The 20625-nt window shown below is 37.8% G+C and overlaps 2 protein-coding genes across 2 annotated transcripts; both read left to right on the top strand.

Moving 5' to 3' along the window:
• The first annotated feature begins 754 nt into the window (after nucleotides 1-754).
• LOC131882061 (FMRFamide receptor-like) lies at nucleotides 755-17017 on the top strand. The gene is made up of 3 exons (XM_059229094.1): nucleotides 755-1464; nucleotides 10908-11071; nucleotides 16189-17017. Exons 1-3 carry the CDS (start codon nucleotides 781-783, stop codon nucleotides 16907-16909), a joined length of 1569 nt encoding a protein of 522 aa, XP_059085077.1. The 5' UTR covers nucleotides 755-780; the 3' UTR covers nucleotides 16910-17017.
• A 1157-nt stretch (nucleotides 17018-18174) lies between these two features.
• On the top strand, nucleotides 18175-20260 carry LOC131882062 (FAD-linked sulfhydryl oxidase ALR-like). Its single transcript, XM_059229095.1, has 2 exons — nucleotides 18175-18648; nucleotides 19963-20260. The coding sequence occupies exons 1-2, from the start codon at nucleotides 18285-18287 to the stop codon at nucleotides 20178-20180; spliced, it is 582 nt and encodes a 193-aa protein (XP_059085078.1). The 5' UTR covers nucleotides 18175-18284; the 3' UTR covers nucleotides 20181-20260.
• The last annotated feature ends 365 nt before the right edge of the window (nucleotides 20261-20625 follow it).

The following is a 20625-nucleotide window of genomic DNA, read 5'->3' as shown; positions in this document are numbered from 1 at the left end:
GAGGGACGACAGTCACAAGCATGGCAATGTCCTGGACCACAATAAATCTTTATTGCTCCTAAAATATTGGTTGGAATGACTAGAAAAACACCATTTTATTCTTTTGTCATCTACCCTAAATCGTGTTTTTCAGTTCTCTTTGGGAAAGACCACTTTCAAATTAAATCAAGTCAAATCTGCATTTTATCTTACATTGCCACATTTTTACTTCAAACATCAAGTGTGCAACCCATTGTTCCATACTATGTAACCGTTGGATATGATTTTAAGGTGTTATACCGATTGAAGGAAAGATTGACCTTTACGTGGCAAGAACTCTCGAGTTAAATGCATTCATCATTCAGGGATTGAACCGATTGAATCTCTCTAGAAGTTCATGGAACCGCATTCTAGCACTACCTCTGTCAAAAATATCTTTCAAAAATCCGCAGAAACTGCAACATCCCTCACAATTTTGTAAATCACGTACCCTTTTGCACGGGCCATTAGGCGGCTAAATAGATCCATTGATCCATATCAGTACCAGCTTTTCATTGTTCAATGGAGGATGGAAATACATGCATGTAAATGATACTAGAATGGGCAACAGGCCTAAACCATATTGGCATTTCCTGAGGCCTCAAGAGGGCCCCTCTGCAAGGAGCTTCTCTTCCCTTCCACTGAAGTTCCGAGCGTGAGCCACTTTTGAGCGCTTTCTCGTGGTTCAAAAGTATTCCTTCCCCCGTTCTCCGTTAGTCGCTTTTGTTGAGGCGAGTCGATTGGTCACTCTTACGAACAGTCATGACAGGGTCACTGAAATGGACAAGTGAACATTTGAAAAGCTACCTCTCTCATGTTAACGAGACTTGGAACATGACTAACCCCAAGGCATTTGACTTCAACCTCCCCCCTGCTGATACCAAGACGAGTCCGGATTACGGGGACATAGATTACGGAGATGGTCTCTTCAATGGGATCTCAGCGAATGACAAGCAGTTCATGTTTATCGTGGAAGGACTCATTCTCACCATTGTCTCCATCCTTGGAATAACGGGCACTGTCATGTCCATCGGGGTCCTGATCAAACCAGTGGTTAGAGAGACATTTTCAGCTTTACTCACTGGCTTAGCCGTATGCGATACCTTGTTTCTTTGCACATCTTTGATCATGTTTGGCTTACCCAAGCTCTGTCATTGGTTTGCGGAGAATGTGACGAATCCATCGGCACCGGTCAGCTTCGGATTGATTCACATCTGGCGAGTTGGCTCTACTTGTCTAACTTTGTCGGTCACCCTGGAGCGGTACTGCGCAATTTGTCACCCCCTCGGCAACACGAAGGTGAAGCAGAAATACTTGTTGATTGGCTCCTTGGTTTTCGCCACCCTGTACAACATTCCCAAGTTTTTCGAAATGAAGAACATGATGCTGAACAATGGCCAAATCTTCACCATGAACTCACCAATGCGCGAAAATCGATTCTACAAGGTAAGGAAACACAAATCACCCCAAGAAGAGTCATCAAAAGAATTGACCGCTGTCGTAAATCAAGCTAAATGGCGCCAATAAATTCGATCGTCTCCAACAGTACGTATATACAATTGTCCCTCCCTTGGCTTTCAACCCATAGATCTTGGGAGCATTACATTGATTGGGTCTTGCTTTTGATTGAATAATACTGTCTAAGGGCCCTCAGAGAGTAAATGGATACGATATATTAGGACTTTGATTGAATGGAATGGTTCACAAAAGGAAAATTGTTTGTTTTTTATATCTTAAACTAGTTCGCGGTGAAAAAGTCATAGCTGAATCTAATCGTATTTTGACGACTTGAGTGAACCCCAAAAGCATTATCCTGCCCACGAGAAACGAGAAATAGAATATTCAATGTAAAGATCCTAAGTGGCCTCGTCACACAAAAGAAGAAACAAATCTAATTTGTTCCAGAGCCTATGTTTCTCTCTTAGAAAAGAACACGGATGCAATCGTACTTCTTCCATTCAGAAAGCTGCCCGTGTCATATAGTCTCTTTTACCAAGTCACTTTTCTTTGGCTATCTTAAATATGAATTTCAGATCCTGAGATGCTCAAAAAACATAATGAGCTTGTAGCTCCAAGGTCAAATCGTTACCACCCGCAATGACATCTGATTTAACAAAGAACCCCTTTTGTCTGGAACTAAGAATAAGCTTTTACACCCACGGTAACAAGAAAAAGTTGTCGGTTCAATTGAAATACGAGGACATTTATAAGGAAATATTAAAAACTGGGACCCAAAGCATGTAATTAATACGAGTGGTAAATAAAGAGATTGATTCACACAATACCAAGAACCAAGCGACATTTGATTTGATGCAAAGGTTTTAATGCCATTTCAAATTCAGAATTTGCCAGCTGAAGCAGTTGGGTGGATTATTTTTGTGTTAAAATAATAACTGTAAATGATACGAAAAGAAAAAAAAAATACAAAAACCAGAGAATATAGATTATTCAAATCTCCAAATATGGCAAAGAGATTGACCCTAGGTGTGCATGGAATGCAAATGAATCAATTAAAGGGTGAAAGCTTGTGGTTGGTTTAAAGCAAGGGTAGATAACTTGTCATTTTTCTTGGTTTTAAAACATTGAAGCATGTGATTCATTTTCACTTGCCACAATGACTAACATTTGCCAAAGGCCGTCCGTATTTTTAAGGACATTAGGAGTTACTGATCAGTTGTTGTAAATGACCGAGAGCACGGACCACGAGCCCTCAATACTTTTAGCCTACTCTTGACCTTGTCAAGTGGATGCGTTGGGATTTGATTTAGACTTTCCACGGACGAAAATTATGCCTGAGTGAAGACTTTAAGTACAAAAAAGATGATCAAGTTGACGTGACCTTTTTAGGATATAAGTGGATAATTTACTTAAAATAATTTTTTTCTTAAAAGTGTCAGTGCCATTTGAGAATGCATTAGCTGGATTGGTTTGAGTCCCTCCCACAAAGGTATCAAAAAATGGACTGAAAGTGGTTGGATATTTACTCTTAAACACTCAAGAACATGAATACCATAAGCAAACATGTCACTACCGTGAAGTGATCTATTTGGATATGTTGACCAAGACTGAGAAAAAAACCAGTATAATTAAAGCCTTAAATTTGGAAAATATGGACTGTTAGCTTCATCATCAAGGAGTTCCGCATTAAAAATGAGCTTATTTAAGTAGATGCACTAATAGAAGATGACGAAATAACGTAATCAGATTCAGAAGCCACATTCTCAGATTGCCCTATTTAGAAAATATATACAAAACGTTCGATGGATGTGTTGCATGTGGTTACGGACGGAAAACGGCTCGTGATTTGTTTTACTCTGGGACGAACAATTCGATGGTATAATTACATGATCTCATCAGAAGGAATAAAGGTCAAGAGTAAAAAAGGGTAAAAGAAACAAAAGACCTTTTTCCAAGCCTTTGACTTTAACTTTATTCATGAGAGGTGTTGTCCCAATGCCGGAAAGACATATGATAAGCCGTTGGAAAATCAACGAATGAATTATGCAGTGTTTCCAAAATACAATCTTAAGAATACCCGAAATGAAAGACCAAGTAGAATTGGTTCAAAGTGGTGGTAATCAAGGTACCGACATAATTCCAATTCCAAGAACATAAGCCTCTGGAAATACATATCAAAGCAATGAAGGACAAAAAATGTAATGTTAAGCACAATAAATGGCGCCCTTTTAGCAATGATGCCTTTCTCCTGAAAATAAGTAAAAATACCTTCAGCTTTAGCATGACAGCTCATTGCAACGGGTGATGAGTTTAATTTGAGGACTGATCAAGCCTTTGAAGGTATCCCCCCCGAATAGCAAAAATGGTTGGTGACTTTGCTCTTCGATTAGGATATCGATACGAGCATGGAACACGTTCGTCAGCGCATTAGCATTAGTCAAGATATTGGAATTTTGGACAATCTTGAGTTCCATTTTGTGGATACATTGTTGGTCGCGACGGTTAGAAAATTGATGTCGCCCAGTCGAATTTTTTGAGTGAAGTCACTGTTGATAAAAATTTAGCTCGACCGACTTTCTAATTAGCCTTTTGCACTACGGAACCCTTTGGAAAATATGCCAACTCTCGGATAAAACACAATTTCTTCGTCAAAAAATTCACGATACTTTTACTGATGGTAGACCACAATTTTCATCGGGAAAGTTTTGAGACTTGTACGGATAGTGAAACACATCTCCAGCCAAGAACTTCTAGAGATGTGGACTGCGAATGGAAGCATTTTTTTATCTCACAAACCGTTCATTTTATTCCAAATAAGCACTTCATAGGACCACAAGATCTTGTTAACTGTATGAACTTGGCCAAATTTGAGCCCAAACCTATGCTTAGGGAACTCAGGAGACGTATTCAAAGTTATGTAGTAAACACTACATAAAATTCAAATTTTCGACCTGCTCTTGGTCACCCACATAAGCTTGTGACAATATAACTTTGAAACGAACCACTTCACAAGTAAATGATATAAAAATGACCTGCCTTTAATTGGGGAGATCTACGTATTTTATGACTTTAATTCGAGAAGTGTCTCAAAGTTGCCCTGACCAAGAGCAAGCCAATTTGGCGGGAAACTCTTTCACAGTCCATACTTTTAGAAGTTCTTGCTCCAGCCCTTACAACTCTCAAAGCAGGCTATGCTGAAGGAAACGACACGTAATGGAAAAATGGTTAGGAATAAATCCCAATCAACAAGGAAAGAAAAATATACTTCAAAGTCATAACTTCACAGTCGGTTTCATGGTAGCAGTGTGTTATATGCAGGGCTTGAGTAACGCCAGTGCTAACCCGTTACTTTTCTGAACATTTAACGGTAACGGAACGGGTTATTTAGCCCCCCGGTAACCGTTTCTTTCTCCTTGTATAAACGAGGGAAAGAAAAATACATAGAGGTTTCCTAACCGACTTTTTTTAGATTCCGACTCTAAAGCAATGACTTATTTGCCACTGATGGGATTGAATTGATAATCTTGGGAGTCATTTGTTTCACCTCATGTTTACTAAATGTTAATATATTGAATAAACGTGTTTTATTCCGTCTTAGGCCCTCTTTTTCTACAAAAGTAACGGTAAAAGTTAAGCGTTACTTTTTTCCGGTAATGATTCAAGACTTGGTTATATGCGAAATTGCCATAACAAACATGTTGGACTTTACATTTGGACATGCATGCCGTAATTTGAATTTGCGTGTTTATTTGAATGACGTGTGCTGACACTTTTGATCTGAAATTGATTCTCGAAACTTGAAAATGTCTTCAAGTGCACACTTCGAGGAAAAAGGTATTGTTTGTTTACAAATTATGGCAGACCTGATGAAGGGCGTTTTCATTTCGAGTTTTTTGCCCCTCATGTATTTGTTATTGGTTTTCATGGAAAGCAATTTCAAAGCTCAGTATTAACCTTGACAGATCCATGGGTGTAATCTTGGCTCTCAACACCGCAAACGAAGGCAAAAAATATTCCTGAAACATTTGTTTTATGAAAGCCGGTTTTTACTGGTTGAATCGTGACTCCCTGCAACGCAACAAAGACCGACCGCCCTGTTAAAAAACTTTATTTCATGACTCTTTGTTCACGAGCGACTGGAAATCTAGTTTCCAGTCACTAGTAAAGAAAAAAATGCACATACTTATATATACAGGGAAGTGGTTGTAGCGCAGTTGATAAACGCGCGACCGAGTTATATTTGGGTTCATGGGTTCAAGCCCAGGTTTCCCCCCTCGCTCTAGTAGATATTCGCCTATCAGCAGATCAAATTTGGCTTATGTTTATTTCCAGTCCAAACAATGACTTGAAGCCCACTATCAGAAAACTCTTAATCTCTTTGGGTGAATTTTATTCTTATCCTGATTTCAACAAGGCAATATATAATCTAAGAATGAATGTAAATTAACATTAACACGTATGGGCTACCGCGCTCGTTAACGAGTTGGTTCACCATCCGATAGAGAGAGTGCATCATAAGACATGACTGTACTCTATCTATTGAAGTTCTATAGTCCAGTTTGTTACTGTCAGGCTGCAATAAAACAGCGTGGTGAAGAGTACATTTTCTATACAAACATTATACCAATTTGTCATAAACCTTATCTTTTTGTGGAATGCTTGTGCTTTTTTTAACCTTTGGCTGGTTCTTCATCAATTGACAGCCAATTAGATTGGTCAAATTTTATTAATGAACTCTGCCCTACGTTTCTCAGCTTTTAGGGTCTCTAGATCAGGCAAGATCTCACTCTTCTCTTCAGACTTGTTGGCATGAAAAGGCGATTTTTTTGACCATGGCGACTTTCCTCAAGCCTTATTTTCATAAACTTCATGCAAAGAAAGTGTCATATGTTGAAGAAATGACTATTCTTGTAATTGCTTTTGATTGTTTTAACTCTTAATTTCATTTACGAGGATTTAATAGATTGCAACTGTGAAGAAAAGTTCTTATCTTAAAGGGCCATCTTAGAATCAAGCACTTCATGTAATTACACGCTTTTGAGGCCATTTTTTAACAATAAAAAATGAAATAAAAATCTGCCTATCTATTCCGATGTTGAAGACCCCTTCGGAATAACATTTTATTCGTTCAATTATCAGACCTCTCAAAATTGCAACTTGGAGCAAAAAGTTTGAATCCTTCATTAAGTGTGTTTATAGGCGGAGCTCGGACATATCGCCCTTAATTGATATTCTTAATTGAAATACGTCATACAAATTAGATTGAGAGGTACTTTGAAAACCTAAGCTGATTTGGCAGCTGCATGCTACGAAAGTGACTTAATTGTTTAGGTACTTTGATCGCCGTAAAACAGTCGTTGTTTGCTTCTTTTAAAACCAAGAATCATTTTGCTCACGACCCATCGTTCAGGTTCTCTTTTGAAACGTTATTAGGACATCGTGTGAAAAGAAAATTTAGTATTTATGAGTCACGAATGAACTTTAAAGTAGGTACATATAAACGAGGTAGTTTACCTTCAATCAAGGAAACAATTACAGAAAAAAAATCATATGCCATTCTAAACTGTTTTCAAAATACTGTATACATGGTTTCTTGCATTATCTACTTCTTTGTCAATTTACTCTATCGTATGAACGTACAATTGTTTAATGGTACAAACATCCCATAAATTCCATTGGAAGAGTTCTACGAAGAATTGATGACGTACAAAAAGATTAATTTGGTTCTCGCAGCCATTGGTCTTGATTAACAAAACACTTGTAATAAGTCCGTTGAGCTTTCAATCAGGCTCCATGTTACTTTATCATTACTTTGTTCCATGGGATTAATTTCATAAGCTACATGTCAGGAAATTAGCCTTGCTATTAAATCTTTTTCACCTCAATCCACATCCATGCAAAGAAGGGGAGTTGTTGTCAAAACAACTGCCTTTCAAAGCAATAAAAACTGCAGCTTTGAATTTCATCCATAATGATTCATTTATAAATGATGTAAGCCTAATTCTAATGGAAGTCCTACATAGTGTACAGATGCCAGCCTGACTCAGCCTTGACATGATCTAATTCTACTCTTTTTCCACTTATTTTCTCTGAACCCACGAACTCATTTTGTTTGTACCCATTTCTAGAGTTTTTGAGATCATATTCAATTTTGCCTCTCATTCTTTCAGTGCCAAAAAAGGCGTCAAGCTTTGACGCACATCGTACAGAAAAGAAGCTGCCATAATTCGGTGCTTGTTTAAATAGCAACAGAAATTGTGACCAAACTGATGACAGCCTTGTAATCTTTGAGCTAGTCAAGATTGATAAAAAGAGGTACCATGCATTATTCTCTACCCAACAAGCTATTCTAAAAACTTAATAACCGCTAAAAGAGCACTTGCTCACAGAACCTTATTCAGAACCCTTTCATCTAGATGTCATTGTAGTAAAGTTCATTCCAAAATACAATCGGGACCGAAATCTCGATATTCGAAAGAGATAAATCGATGAAAATTAGCTCCTTCATTTGAAATTAAGACTTGAGTATTCAGGCTTTTGGTCGCTACAATTGGAAGCGTAGTCAGGAGAAGCTCAACTCTCCATAACACGTGGCAAATGGCCTTGGGAGCAAGATCAATATTATGATTACCTTTAATGAGATTGCTTCCATTTGAGTTGACATTAAGACTCGTCACAAACCTTTTTACCATTGGTCCGTCCTACCATAGATTGATTAGTTTGTTGGACCAAACATCTTTTTAGTACAGCAGAATACCAAATGTAGTGTCCATTTAACTAACTGTATGTACTTCAATTACAAAGCTAGATGACGTCTGAAAATGAACCCTACACCAACATGGTCTGTTGAAAACAGTACCTTTGGCACAAATCATGTGTAAACTGGCTGAAACTAAAAAATGTGTTTGGTGGTGATTTGTTGGATGCATTTACAAACGCACTTGGAGTAAAGTGGATAATTTTATGTGATACTGTCACTGAGTTAGACAAAGTTTGACTTATTTTCGAATAAAAAAAATTGCTTTTAATTATGGCGAACTTTTTCAAACAACCTCTTGGAACCGATTCTAAAAACCAGTTTTTTATTCGCGTCGGGCATTCCTGTACCCAATAGAAAGGTCGAAATTCATGGTAACCTGAGATAACTTGAGATAACTTTGACTGCTTTCACTAAACCACAAGTAAAATGAGTTTGCACAGCACCCACTCATAGTTTTGCTCTATTATAAACTAAATGAACTTCATCAATTCAGAATCATTCGAATTGCCATTAAAGCCTGATTGGTTAAATACTTAGTCATTCCGTACGTACAATAAGTGAATTCAGTCAAAGCGTTTTTCAAATTGTGATTCCGGGTCTCTCTCAGTTGATTGGTTCCTCAACGTGTACTTTTTTATCGGCTCATTATTTGTTACATGATCCCGTCATAAAAGCTCTTCTCAGATTAGGCAAAGTGTCTTCTTCTGATTGCCTTCTTATGCGGATGAATCGACCTTTGTATTTGGCCACTATCATTGTTCTTCATGTATGGGATTAGGATAAACTTGCAAGGATATCTTTTTGGTCTTGGCTATTTTTAACCCCAAAAATATCTTGTCCATATAAGCTTCTTTCTCACGTATTTGTAACCTTTTTCGCAATTCTCTCCGAAGTCACGAGAATTCACATTTGCAAGGCCCTCTTTGTTTATTTGTGGTCCGAAAGCTAGAAATTGAAAATCGAAAGAAAAGAAACGCAAGGGCTTTTCTGGGCAGATTTCGATTCGATATTGGTTGGATTGGAAGTTATCGGCCATAGTACTGGAGAGTATAAAAGGGCTTTGGAGCTAAAATTGCCTCTTTTTCCAGATTATTTGTTCAGCTCAGTATTTCTTGATGCAGTAAATAGAATGGGGAGTACATTCACCAAAGAAAGCTTGAACAGGACACTCATGAAGCTATATTGTTTAGTACATGAATGTGATATGAGAGAAGATAATCATGAGTTTGCTCCTCATTTCGATTTCATATTTTTAAGATCTCTTTTTATTAGGAAATTTGCAAATTCTTGCCCTAACTTGTTTATGCAGAAAGAAGAAAGTGAGTAATGTCAGTTTCCTTTTGTTATTGTTTTAACAGGGGTCTCTATCGGTGAATAATCGCCAATAATTATAACCTGTTTGTGACGCAACTTGTTTTTTTCCAGTTCTTATAAAGAAAGAACGAAGGCAAGTCTAAGAAAAATGAAATGATCGGCATTAATAGGAAATGTAGAAACTAAAATATGATTTTCAGGATGACCTGGTTGAGACGAATTAAAATCAACAAAAATGTCTCTTCTAATCTGAGAGGGTAAGATTTTTCTGGGCATTTTGCCGAAGAGTTGATGGTTTTCTAGTTAATCAAATAAATAATACCATCCGTGATCATTGTTATTTTGGGGAGCAAGCAGGTTTATGATTATTTTCCCCCTTAATTCAAACATTCAATTGAGCAAAAACTACAAAATATTATTGTTGGCTAAAATTTGAACAAATTTTGACAATGTAAAACTAAAATCATCCTTTAAGCATGCAGCAGCGCCACCTTCCCAAGTCAAGCATCAAACAGATTGATTCTTTCGGATACTGAAGTTGCATATCTTCATAGAAAAGTTTTTAATGACTGTCAAAAATTAATGGTTATTTAAAAATGCTGACTATTTCTTAAACTTTCGCAACAAAGGTGAAGTATGAATTTACAAATAACCTAGTTCGCTGAAACACGAACTTCTAGAAATATGGACTGTGAACGAGCTTCCCGCCAAATCGGCCTGCTCTTGGTCATGGCAGCTCTGAGCCACTTTTCGTATAAAAATCATGAAATAAGAAACGTAGATCTTTTCAATTAAAGGTAGGTCATTTTTATACCATTTACTTGATAAGTGCATCGTTTCAAAGTTATATTGTCAAAAGATTATGTAGCTGACCAAGAGCAAGCCGAAAATTTATATTTTATGTATTGCTTGCTACATAACTTTAACCATGTCTCCTGAGTTCCCTAAGCATCGGTTTGGGTTCACATTTGGCCAAGTTCATTTATTCAACAAGATCTTGTGGTCGTATCAAGTGCTTATATGGAATAAGATGAACGGTTTAGGAGATACGAAATTTTGGTTTCCATTTGCAGTCCACACCGTTAGAAGTCCGTGGCTGAAATGACTGTTTAAGTTGGAATTGCCCTCGCATTTTTATCGATTGAGCTCGGCAGGAGCTCGTGACAAGGAACTGGAAGGCTCTCCAAGAGTGGACCTTGTTATTTCTAATCTAATATTGGGCAAAACGTGATCACTTGCGGATCGTTGATGGATCCTATAATTGGAACACAATGAAGGCCAATACTTTTGCTGACTGACAAGGAATGACAAACAAGGGAACATCCAATAATAAACATTCCTTTTCACTCCATTCCAGACCTATTACGTTTTCTGGAGCAAATTCATCCTGATTGAATTGTTCCCCTACTGCACCATCATCATCTTGAACACTCTGATCCTGACCAAAACGCTGAAGGCATCCAAGTTCCGACGAGCTTTCCAACCAGCCTCCGCCACCAATCCCGTGACTCAAATCTTCAGGTGCGTTTACACAGTGGTAAAAATACCCTTGACAGTTTTGATGGAAGTTCCCAAAAACATTTTGGCATTTTTCTACCTCAAAAAATCATATAGAACAATTTTGATTTTATTGGAATTCTAGCTAGCCCACATAGAAAACTTCCATACCTAAAAGCATTATAAAAACTAAATTTTTCAAAAATCTACTCAATGTAAATTGGGACCACACTTAGTTAGCTCTTAGATATAAATTATGATATCATCTATTTCACCGCTACATACCCACATTGGATTTAGTGGTCAAAATTTCAGCTTTTTTAGCCCCAAAATGCCCCGGTTATATGTTACATCAATTTCCAAAAGATTTGATATCGATTTTTAATACCGCAACAATGAAAGATTAGTTTTCCTTTTCTTGCATAGTCTCACAATAGCTAAATATGCTATATAATGTCACTTAAAACACACTAAAATTGTAATCTTTGAAAATGTGTTTCACGATGGATGATGATGTGTACACTTAGTTGCGCAATCACTTGAATTCTGAAAACTGAATACTGAAGACGTTTTTGAAACTGATTAAAACTAGCTTCTTTAAGACTTCATTGATATTTATGAATTTTTCAATGACCGCCCAACTAAATGTCCTTTGGACGATTCTAAAATAAATTTTCAAAAATCTGCTTTTTTGAGGGTTTTAGATATGGTTGTATAAGGTTTTAAGCTAATTTGAAATTATGCATGAGAAAGAAAACTAATCTTTTATTTTCGTGATAATGAAAATCGACATTAAATCTCTGGGAAATTAGATTGACATATAACCGGGGTATTTTGGGGCTTAAAAACGCTGAAATTTGGATCACTAAATCCCATGTAATTAAGTAACGGTGGAATAGATGGTATTATAAATTATATTCTAGAGCTAACTAAGTGTGCTCCTAATTGAGATTGAGTAGGTTTTGGAAAATTTTAGTTTTTATAATGTTTTCAGGTATGTAAGTTTTTTATATGGGCTAGAATTCCATAAAGCAATGAAATCAAAATTGTTCCCCATGATTTTTTGAGGTAGAAAAATGCCAAGATGTGTTTGGGAATTTCCATCAAAACTTGACAGGACTTTTTGAACACCGTGTCTAATCATTGGTTATTGTTCAATTACGTTCCACTCATGTAAGTCGTTCATTGAAATAGTTGGGGGGAGATCAGAGCTTTAAAAGTACATATCCAAATATATTGATGGTTTGTCGATTCTCCAGGGTGACTGCCAAAATTGTCAAACTGATTGAAGGTCTTCTTAGACAATGTTGGATCAGAGAAATTGTTTTTCAGCTTAGAAAAGTACGGAACAATATATTTGGGGATTCTTTACCCTTGAAGCTCTCGTAGTGCATTCATTGCTCAAGTGTGTTTTTGGAAGCTTAACGTCCTTAGCCAATGAATGGGAGAATGTCCTATTTAAGAACATGGGAGCTTTCTCGATCATTAGCATCTTACTTACCGATGTGCTTAACTCTTTTTCCAACCACGAAGACAAAAAAACGGCGATGAATGAGTAGTTACAATAGTGGGTTATTTATAATATTTTGTCCAAGGCTAAACTTTTCCATGACAAGTTGTAATGGCATGTGGATCTTTTGGGAACCAAATGGAACCCCCTCCTCTCTTGTTGAAAAGTATATCTCTTGTTCCAAAACCTATAATTCAAATTCATACTCTTAAGTTGTTTTTCTCTTTGGTATGCTAATCATTTCGCATTAGTTTTGTTTTGATTTATAGGGGTCCTCATTTGCAACGTCAGACATCCCAAATGAAATGGGAAAGCGACACGGTAGATTGCAAAATAAACTACTCGTTATGTGCTATAAACGCAATTTCTTTTACAGACATTATTTGACATTGGTCACTAATTATGCCTAAGATTTTGACATAATCAGCCAAACACTACTCAAACGCACTGTAATTCAATAAAGAGGAATGGGCCCTACATTTGGTAGAGGCTAGCTCATAAAGCGCCCTCTGAAGTCCAGAATGTAAACCACATTTTGTGTAGCCTAGAAAGCCTAGAAAGGAAGTGGTCACATCTGTGATTATGTTTTTTGAGGTAAGACTTAACCTGGGACAACAGTGGCAGCCAAGTTTTGCATTTATGAATCAAAGGGCTTGTGCCCACCTTTGGATAAGTTTCCGTCACCTTGGTCCGTTTTTTGACTGACATTTCATGTCATGTTGACTTGCAATAAACACTTTCGAATGGGCAGCTGTGTTCCACAAATATGTCGTGAATATTTTCCGTCACTCTTATTTGCTCTGCTCAAGTTTCGTCGAAGTCGATTTTATTCGAAAAAGGAACAGAGTTTCAAAGATAAGAGAAGGAACTCTTTGGACAAATGTTTCCTGTTCGTGAGAGATGATCCATATCTATAAAATGGCTGGCCCCGTTGTCTGGAACTAAATTGAGAAATATGGGACGTTTTCATCTCCTGCGAACACCATGGAAGAAAGATTTGGGGCCCCAATCTTTGCCAAGCGAAGAGTACATATCGTGGTGGAAAGTTGTGCGCTCAAAAAGCAAGAACAATCAAATTCGTATTTGATCCAAAAGTTTAATTTTTTTGCAGAGAGTGTGCTTTAATAAGAGTTCCTCTTGCTTTGTTGGGTTTGAAGCCATTAACATATCTTACAATAGGATAGATTCCCATCATTTTATATTTGGCTTGCACTTGCTGTTACAACTTTAGGAACTGTTTATTCTGTACAATGATTTTTTCCTATTGCACCCACCTATATTATCTATCTAAGGGCACAATTCTTTATCGTACTGATTTCAATGTCCAATGAGATGTATTCTCGTTAAGACATTTGATTCAAAATAGATTAACGTGGTGGTTCAAATATAGAAACTCAATTCTGTGATACATAAATGTGTAGCAGAAGCTGACATATCTTTTAACCAAATTTAGTTTCACCAACATTACTGATGACTTTATGTGCTTGAAAACCCATATTTAAATTTAAAAAAAACTACGTGCAAAATGAATGAAAATGTCCAACCATCTCGAGTTCAAATGCATCACTAGTAATCATTCAACAAATGTACAGATCATTCATTTCTGATCATTACAAATATTCTAGAAGCCCCCTAGTTGGAATTTCCAACCCCTGGACTTCAAAAATTGAAGGGAAAATTGAAGGGTATTTTTCTCAATTTTTGCAATCTGAAGATGCCAGAAAATTCGATTACTCGAATGTCAAAACAAATGAAAAGGAGATGGAAAAGAAATTTCTTCATGCAACTTATGACTCTGTACACTTTCTTGAACCCAAGAATGAATGAAGTGACGTCAACTCAAGTTGTGTGCAAGCCGGAACGGAAATTAAGAGGTGTAGAAGGATGCGAAGCTGGAACATGTAATAAACGTTTAGCCAGAGGCCACAGAACCAAATTTGATCCTCGGCTTTGACGGTTTAGTGGCCTTTTTATGAAGAATAACGCCTTCTCTGGGTCAGCTCAAAGAGGCAGTTCTACCAGATCGAGGACTTAGATGGTTGGACATAATCCCACTTCAAATAAAAAGAGGGTAATTGTTACATATATATCGATCGTACAGTAAGCGTTCAAATCCAACAACATCGATGTGTGCCAATGTGGAAAAACTGATAAAGATAAAGAATATAGTTGACCCTGGCATCCCGGCATCCCAAACATAGTAAATGAACACCCTAGATGTACGTAAAGGCACACAGAGGAGCTTCAGATCAATCATCTTAAAATGAGACGACTTGGAAATCAGTTAAGTAAATCACATTGTTTTATCTCCTCCAATCTTTCCACTAAGGAAGCCCACAACAAAAATAAGTAAAAACATCATTGTATAAACTTATTCATTGTATGACCACGCCGCGCTGTTGTAATGCTCATAACTTTTGACACAGACGTTCGTTTGGTTACCATTTTCATCAACCAAAGAGGCAAACTCTCAAGAAGGAAAATACAGTGTGACCGTAAAGTCATTGCTTCCTCGAGGATTGCGCCATTTTGTCCTTAAGATCTGGGTGCTTGCTTTCAAATATAGTGTCAAAATTGGCTGTCATCTCCAAATATGTGGGCGAGTTTCAGCAACAACAACACTTTGATTTCAGGCTGTGTCGGAGCAAATCGCCATTGTTCTGTGCATTTGTACTTGACAAGGAATTGGAGGACCATTTCATCTTGATTGGAAATGTTCTTGCTTTCGCTGACATTGCCAAAGAGGCAAAGTCAAATCTACATCAATATCAGAAGAATGAAAAAATGACCTGGCAGTCGCTAGATAGTAATTACAATAAGATTTTTAGGCAATGTTGGGAATTAAAGCCAGTGTAATGGATCAGGTCGCCTCTTTCATACAAATTAATGAAATCATTAACATATCCAATTGTTGTTTTCAAGTATCATAACATTCACCTCTCAATGACTTCGATTTCTCACACATTTGGGATAAATTGTAGAACAGGAGGACTACTACATAGTCATCAAGTGAAATAAATAACTCGGTTAAGGGGTTCGTTAACAATCGAAGTGTCATCAAGGGGCTGGAACTTTACGGTCATACTGTGAATGTGGTTCAACGAGACAAAAAGCTGCATATTTTTATCTCTACGCTCCTGTCCAATGTTGACCGTATAAACAGGGTCTCCCAAAAGCCGATTCCAAAACGATGTCAAACTAGGACTATTTCAACTAGATGGATTTTTTTTCCGGGTTAGGGGTAAAAGTTTTGTGAATACTTCCTTTGGCAATACTTGAAAATTATACACATTTCAAACACACATGAATGGCAGAAATTAATATGTTTTTGTCTTCACAGACCAACTTTGCGGATAAAAACCATCTCTCTGTTAAGTTGATGTATACACCACCTAAACGTTTTTTGTAAGTTTTTGACCTATGATTAAGATAGGTGTGATTCTCCATTGTTTGGGAACTGGCAAAAATTTTTGGGACACCCTGCATACCCAAATATTATTCATTGCCCAATTTTAACAAAATTTGCCAAAATTTGGATAAAACATAAGCCTGAATGTCAACGGAGAAAAATTGCCCAAAAGGCAACCAACATTTATGTCCAGTTGAACAGTACAAACATCTTCAATTTCAGGGATGATCGCCGTAAACTCTCAAACATAACCGACTGCATCCAACTCCAATCCTACTCGGCGGATCCCCGAAATCAAGCCAAACCCGAGACCCAAGAGTCGTTCTTCGAGATCAGTGACGAATCTTTGGTGGCCACCCCATACATAGAGCGCAAGAGCATTGTGCCCATTGCCAGGCAGCAATCATTGGATCGGAAGCGCCACTCCTCGGCCGGACTCACTCTCGTTCCCGCCCATCACAAAAGAGTCCCTCGGAATCGGTCCCTCTCTTGCATTGAGCCGGATATCGCCATTTCTAAGATCTCGTTTGACGGCCATAGTGAGACCTCTCACCGGACCATCGTTGAGGAGCATCGGCCATTTCTGTGGTTGTCCACCTCCAAAGATGGGATCCGGAAGGCGTTCTTTGGTACCAAGCCAGTGTCGCGGATAAGCGTGAGTGCGCGAAAAGAGAAAGCCCTGGGGGCGACACTGATCGGGGTGTCTGTTTTGTTCTTAACGTGTCAAAGTGTGAAGCTCATCCCCGATATTTACGAAGGCTTCTTCTGCGAGAAAGGCGCCTCCAACTATTGCCGGAATACCCCGGTGATCAATACCATTATTTCCTTGTCTAATCTCTTGATGTGCATCAACTCTGCTGCCAATTTTCTTATGTACATGGTGCGTGGAACGAAATTTAGGCGAGCTTTTATCCTGACCTATTCGGTCAAGTGTTGCCGCTGAGACATTCCATTTTCCAAATATCTGCGTTTATCAACTCAATCAATTGTATGTTTATCTCATAGTTTAGCTTGCAAGTCCCAAATAAATTAACATTTTTATGAGAAGTAACCTGTGTACTCTTCTTTTCCACACTTATTTGCAGTCGTTTGGAAAGAAAATATTTTTCATACTTTCGGCGGCTAAAGGTGTTACATTAGCTGAAATTTATCTAAAAAAATAAATGAACGTTCACAGTAAAAAAAAACAGGCAGAACTTTAACGATGACTCAACAAAAATAATCGGTCCTTTTTTCTTTATTAACTTTATTCAAAAAAACGTGGGCAAGCCTCAAAGTGCACTAATAGAGCTGTGAAACATCGCTTCGAAAAGAAGACCATGACTCACTCCTTACCTCTTCACAAAAACGCCCAAATTCTACTAGACGATGAGATTCATATGACCCAAAACCAATAAATCTCAAACCCTCTTCGTCAAACGTGCTCAAAAGCGATCTGCAAGTTGATAAGCGTTCGGATGTGTTCTACATGGTCGAACAATTAAGTGAAGAGCCTGGTGCAGCCCAGCATAATGCATGATATATGCATATAAAGTAATAAAATACGAAACATAGATCTCTTCTTTTGAAGGCAGGTCATCTTTATATTGTTTGCTTTTAAGTGCTCAAGTCTGACTTAAAAGATGCTACTGGACCAACACCCACAAGTTCCCATAGAATACGAGAGGGGAGCAAATTAAACATGAAGAAGATCCAGAAAGAAAACAGGAGGACTTCGTTGGTCTTGAAGGTTTGAGGGTGTTTGCAAAACTCACGTTAAGCCTTTACGGTCATAAAAGTCAACTTTAAAAAATGAATTGGGACAAAGCTCAGAGTAGCTTTTCAAAACGCACTTACATCATTAGAAAACGGTACAACATGTCACCAGTTATCCTATCCATTATGAAATTGGGCAGGTATCATAAATAAGCAATTAAAAAAGAATAATGGTCGTGATATCAAAGCATTGTTAGGTACAGGAGAGTCATAATTACCAACATGCAGAGTGATCAAAAGAGTTTCAAATTTAACTGACCTGTTTCAATGATTACAACATGCTGTAGGCTTTCATTGCCGTCAAACTTGATCCATTTTCATTACTCATTACGTGGCTTGATTTCAGAATCTCAAACCGGAACCGGATAGATCATCAGACATTTCTTTGCTTCTGGGTCTCGTTTTATGTCGAAAGAAAAAAAACTACAGGTTTAGTGATATCCGAGCAGAATACTCTCTCCGCAATGTTTGACTTTGAAATATCGTCAACATTCATTGCATCATTTTAATGTTGCTCATGCTTTCACGTCTATTGCTTTAATTTTTTAGTTTTAGTGAAAAGAATGCCACGTCCAAGACATTCCTATGATTTGGCCGATGAGGGCAACGAACCTTCCACCTTCTTTCAAGCTCAAAGTGCCAAAACATCAAATCAAGGGACTCTAGGTCCAGATGGAAAACCATGTCGAACCTGTACGGATTTTAGGTCTTGGATGAAGAAGGCTGGAAGTTCCGCCAGTTCCAACCAAGGTCGGCCTTTATCCATCAGTGAAGAACAGGCTGCTTACATTGAGAGGGATTTGAAAGGCTGTCCTCAAGATAAGGATGAGTTGGGTCGGTCCACTTGGAAGTTTTTACACACAATGTCCGTGAATTATCCGGAGAAACCGAGCATTCAAGAACAAAAGGATATGGTTAACTTCTTAGGTAAAATTGAACATTGGTTTATTTTCGTTCCTTCCTACACGTTTTAAATATTTCGTCCTCCCCAATGTTTAGCATTTGAGGAAACAGATCACCCATCACTCCCAAGACCATTATGGTCCTTACGTAGCTAACCTTTTGCTTCAGGTGTTGTTTTGGAAGTTTGGACAATTTTGGCTAAGGATAAGATAAACTAACCTAACCTAACCTAACCTAACCTGACCTGACCTAACCTAACCTAACCTAACCTGACCTGACCTAACCTGACCTGACCTGACCTAACCTAACCTAACCTAACCTTTTGGTTGCAAGGACCTGGAGGCGCCTAGAACGCGGCGCAAGGCTACGGCAGCTCGGTTCCAAGGGCCTCGAAAACAGTGGCAGCTGACAAGCAAAAGGTTAGCTACCTAAGGATGATACAAGACCACAAATTGACGGTTTCCTATTACTTGACATATTACTCGATCATTAACCTGACATTGAAATATAACATGCTTTTCTGGCCTAATCTAAAATTATTTTGACATGGTCTGCCTAAAATCAGCAAATGGAAAAATGTAAAGGATGCTTTAATGATACAGAGACCAAACGAATGAGCCATTGAGCCATATCAATTCACATTTCTAATGCTTAGGACAACTGTTAACCTGAAAAGCCTCTGCAGGATCAATTCATACAAATGGCTTATTTCAACCAATCATGAGCTTCTTAAAATTCAATTCATGTTTCTTGTAATGGTACTTACAAATGGAGACGAAACTTGTTTCTAATTCTGAGGTAGGTTTATATTTTTATCATTTAACGAAAAATATTTGAAAAACTCAATAGCCTATTTTGGCTCTTGAGAACTTCTTAACTGATTTTTCCCCCACGGTACATTTCTTTTTATTTCGATACTCCGTTTTCGGGACATTCAGTTATCTATTGATATCTGCCACCACGAAATCAGCAGAAGATGTGATCTGTGTCTAACACGGATCATTCAATGTCCGAAAAGCATGAACACTTCTTTTTTGCCATTCTAGTTTTACGGCATTTTTTGATGCGTTTACTACGAATTCCAAAATGGAAATCTTGGTCTTGGTTAAAAATAGCCAAACATAGTCGCACGGAGGAGTACAGGCCTAAGTCTTAAAAGCGTTATGTAGGAAAGTTTATGGTTCTCCTATGTTCCATCATTGTGTTGCTTAAATTCGGCATTTTGGTTGACCATAGTTTTTTTTAAGTTGAATTATGTCTTGTGGTTAATCCAATGTTAGATGAGTCAACTTCATCTTTCCATTAAATTACATTAGTATTGCTTTTTTTCTTTTGTAGGTCTGTTTGGAAAATTCTACCCTTGTGCCCCTTGCGCTGAAGACTTCCGCAAGGATTTGGAACAGAATCCACCAAAAGTGGAATCAGATATGGCTTTGTCTCGGTGGCTTTGTCAAGCTCATAATCGAGTCAACATTAAGGTTGGAAAACCCGAATTCGATTGTTCCAAGGTGCTCGAGCGTTGGCGAGACGGATGGAAAGATGGGTCTTGCGATTGAAATTTGTATTTAGAGTTTGAATTTAGAATGAAAAATAGTATATCTATGAGCCTTATCCAGAGTAAAGACGAGTATTTGAAGTTTATGCTTTTTATTGCAGATTTACGCCACACTTGGGTTGAACAAACATTAGAGGCCTAAATCATGGTTTCACAAAACTCGTTTGATTTTTTTTTTTGCAATTTACAGAGTGACATGTACAAGTACGAACCTATAATGTAGTAGGAAAAAAAGTTTTTTTCGGAAGGGGCAAGAAATTTTCTTTCGCAGAGCTTGTTCTTAGAGTTGCCAGGGTGACGGAAGCACATGAAGACAAGTGGGATAGAAGGATTAAGAATGTTGAAAAGAATTCTGGTTGTGGGGCGAAACTTAAAATTCTTTCTACTGAAACATGATGGTATCACAGAGAAACTTTGTTTCATGTAATGGTGTGGTTGTGGATAAT

This window comes from Tigriopus californicus, chromosome 6 (assembly GCF_007210705.1).
Source record: "Tigriopus californicus strain San Diego chromosome 6, Tcal_SD_v2.1, whole genome shotgun sequence".
NCBI lineage: Eukaryota > Metazoa > Arthropoda > Copepoda > Harpacticoida > Harpacticidae > Tigriopus > Tigriopus californicus.
This window is presented reverse-complemented; position numbering and strand designations above follow the sequence as displayed.

What these genes read in the sequence shown, in the direction of transcription:
- LOC131882061 (XM_059229094.1), top strand. Translation starts at nt 781, where the DNA reads ATGACAGGGTCACTGAAATGGACAAGTGAACATTTGAAAAGCTACCTC. An exon ending in GCGAAAATCGATTCTACAAG is followed by an intron (nt 1,465 to 10,907) that starts GTAAGGAAACAC and finishes ACTCCATTCCAG; the next exon opens with ACCTATTACGTTTTCTGGAG. An exon ending in CCCGTGACTCAAATCTTCAG is followed by an intron (nt 11,072 to 16,188) that starts GTGCGTTTACAC and finishes CTTCAATTTCAG; the next exon opens with GGATGATCGCCGTAAACTCT.
- LOC131882062 (XM_059229095.1), top strand. Translation starts at nt 18,285, where the DNA reads ATGCCACGTCCAAGACATTCCTATGATTTGGCCGATGAGGGCAACGAA. An exon ending in GGATATGGTTAACTTCTTAG is followed by an intron (nt 18,649 to 19,962) that starts GTAAAATTGAAC and finishes TTTCTTTTGTAG; the next exon opens with GTCTGTTTGGAAAATTCTAC.